This window comes from Colobus angolensis, unplaced genomic scaffold (assembly GCF_000951035.1).
Source record: "Colobus angolensis palliatus isolate OR3802 unplaced genomic scaffold, Cang.pa_1.0 Scaffold516, whole genome shotgun sequence".
NCBI classification, from domain to species: Eukaryota; Metazoa; Chordata; class Mammalia; order Primates; family Cercopithecidae; genus Colobus; species Colobus angolensis.
Window position 1 is genome coordinate 128,838 of NW_012118666.1, and position 2,059 is coordinate 130,896.

Consider the following 2,059-nt stretch of genomic DNA (forward strand, 5'->3'; position numbering starts at 1 on the left):
GCCGAGATCACACCACTTCACCCTAGTCTGGGCAAAAAGAGTAAAACTCCATCTCAAAAAAAAAAAGAGTTATCAACTGAACTTAGTACTTTAATTTCTATCTATCTTTTGGAGAAAACAGTATGATACAATACTACAGAATAGCATATTAACTTCCAAATACCACTGTAAGACCAGTTCACAGTGTGACCAATGCCACCGGCTTTTCCCAGGAACTCTACTATTCAGAAATACCAAGTCAAAGAGGGCATGTTCACAAGATCTCCAAATGATATCCTTACCTATTAAACTTTAAGATGTGTGACATAAGGCCTTTTTAATATTCTAATATTTCAATTATCTAACAACTAAAACTTTTTGAGATGTGGGAGTTAAACAGCAGTAATGAAATTAGGTTTTACCTTCCACCTGGAGATAGTATCGACCTGTCAGCATCTGTTACCATCACACGACCACCTACGTACAAAAAAAATTGGCGTTAGTTTTGCAACATTTCAAGTATCATACTTCTAAAGCCTTTAAATATAGAATGAATGGGGTAGAACTAGGCTTTGTAGCTCTGGATCACACCAGAACAAACACTGTTTTTCATCCCTCCACCCAACCACACCCTCCTTGAATGACAAAGCTCTATTTTCATCAGTGAGAGAAATGCAGACACATACCATTTGTCTAGTAAGATGGAATATGGAGAATATGACTCTGCTGACGTATAAATGACGATACACATTTTTCTTTTTCTTTTTCTTTTTTTAAAACAGGGTTTTACTCTGTTGCCCAAGCTGGTGTGCAGTGGCATGATCATAGCTCACTGCAGCCCCCAACTCCCGAGGATCAAGCAATCCTCCTACCTCAGCCTCCTGAGTAGCTGGGACTACAGGGGCATGCATTATCACTCCCAGCTAACTGTTTTCTATTTTTTGTAGAAATTAGATCTTGCTATGTTGCCCAGGCTGGTCTCGAACTCCTGGACTCAAGGGAGACTCCCACTGTGGTCTCCCAAAGTGCTGAGATTAGGCTGGGCGCGGTGGCTCACACCTGTAATCCCAGCACTTTGGGAGGATGAGATGGGTAAATTGCTTCAGGTCAGGAGTTCGAAAGCAGCCTAGCCAACATGGTAAAACCCCATCTCTATTAAAAAAATATAAAAATTAGCTGGGTGTGGTGGCAGGCACCTGTAATCCCAGTTACTCGGAAGGCAGAGGCAGGAGATCTGCTTGAACCCGGGAGGCGGAGGTTGTAGTGAGCCAAGAACGCGCCACTGAACTCCAGCCTGGGTGACAGAGCAAGACTCCATCTCAAAATAAAAACATACATACATACATACATACATACATACAAATAATAAAAAAACTTTTAAGTCTGAAATTTAACATAAACATGATAAATATTTCTCCATCTTAAAAGAGATCTACACAAAAATCCTACCACTAACATCATAGCTCATGGTCAAAATGCTTTCCTACTAATATCACAAGGTGATGTCTGCTATTACCAATGCTGTTTGACATTTATATTCTAGCCAGAGCAACAAGAATAAGAAATAAGAGGCACTTAGATTGCAAAGGAAGTGGTAAATTGTCTTGATTCTCACACAACATGATCTCCTACATAGAAAGTCCAGAAATAAACACAGGGTTAAATGACTTTCAAGAAAGATGACAAGGATATCCCAAGGGAAAGGACGGTCTTTTCAGCAAATTGTCCTGGAATCAAAGGATATCCACGTGCAAAAAGACGAGTTTACACCCTTACCTTGTACAATATACAAAAATGATGTCAAAATGAACCATAGATCTAAATGTAAGAGCCAAAGCTATAAGGCTTGTGGTAGAACACATAGAAGTCAAATCTTCATGCCTTTGGGTTATGCAATGGTTTCTTAAATATGAAGTCAAAAGCATAAGTGAGGGCCGGGTGCAGTGGCTCATGTCTGTAATCCCAGCACTTTGGGAGACCGAGGTGGGCAGATCACCTGAGGTCTGGAGTTTGAGAACAGCCTGAGCATGGCCAGGCGCAGTGGCTCAAGCCTGTAATCCCAGCACTTTGGGAGGCCAAG

General features: G+C 41.0%; 1 protein-coding gene and 1 long non-coding RNA gene across 3 annotated transcripts in view; one reads left to right on the forward strand and one right to left on the reverse strand.

Annotated features, from left to right (window-relative positions):
* The window catches only part of GTF2I (general transcription factor IIi), an 82,620-nt gene that overhangs the window by 58,210 nt on the left and 22,351 nt on the right, over positions 1-2,059 (reverse strand). For both annotated transcript variants that reach the window (XM_011960586.1, XM_011960585.1), the window contains exon 6: positions 402-456. In XM_011960586.1, coding sequence (XP_011815976.1) covers positions 402-456 — 55 coding nt within the window. The remainder of the gene's footprint in view (positions 1-401; positions 457-2,059) is intronic.
* LOC105525053 overlaps positions 1-2,059 on the forward strand; it is a 48,265-nt gene that overhangs the window by 23,671 nt on the left and 22,535 nt on the right. The gene's annotated exons all lie outside the window — the stretch shown is intronic.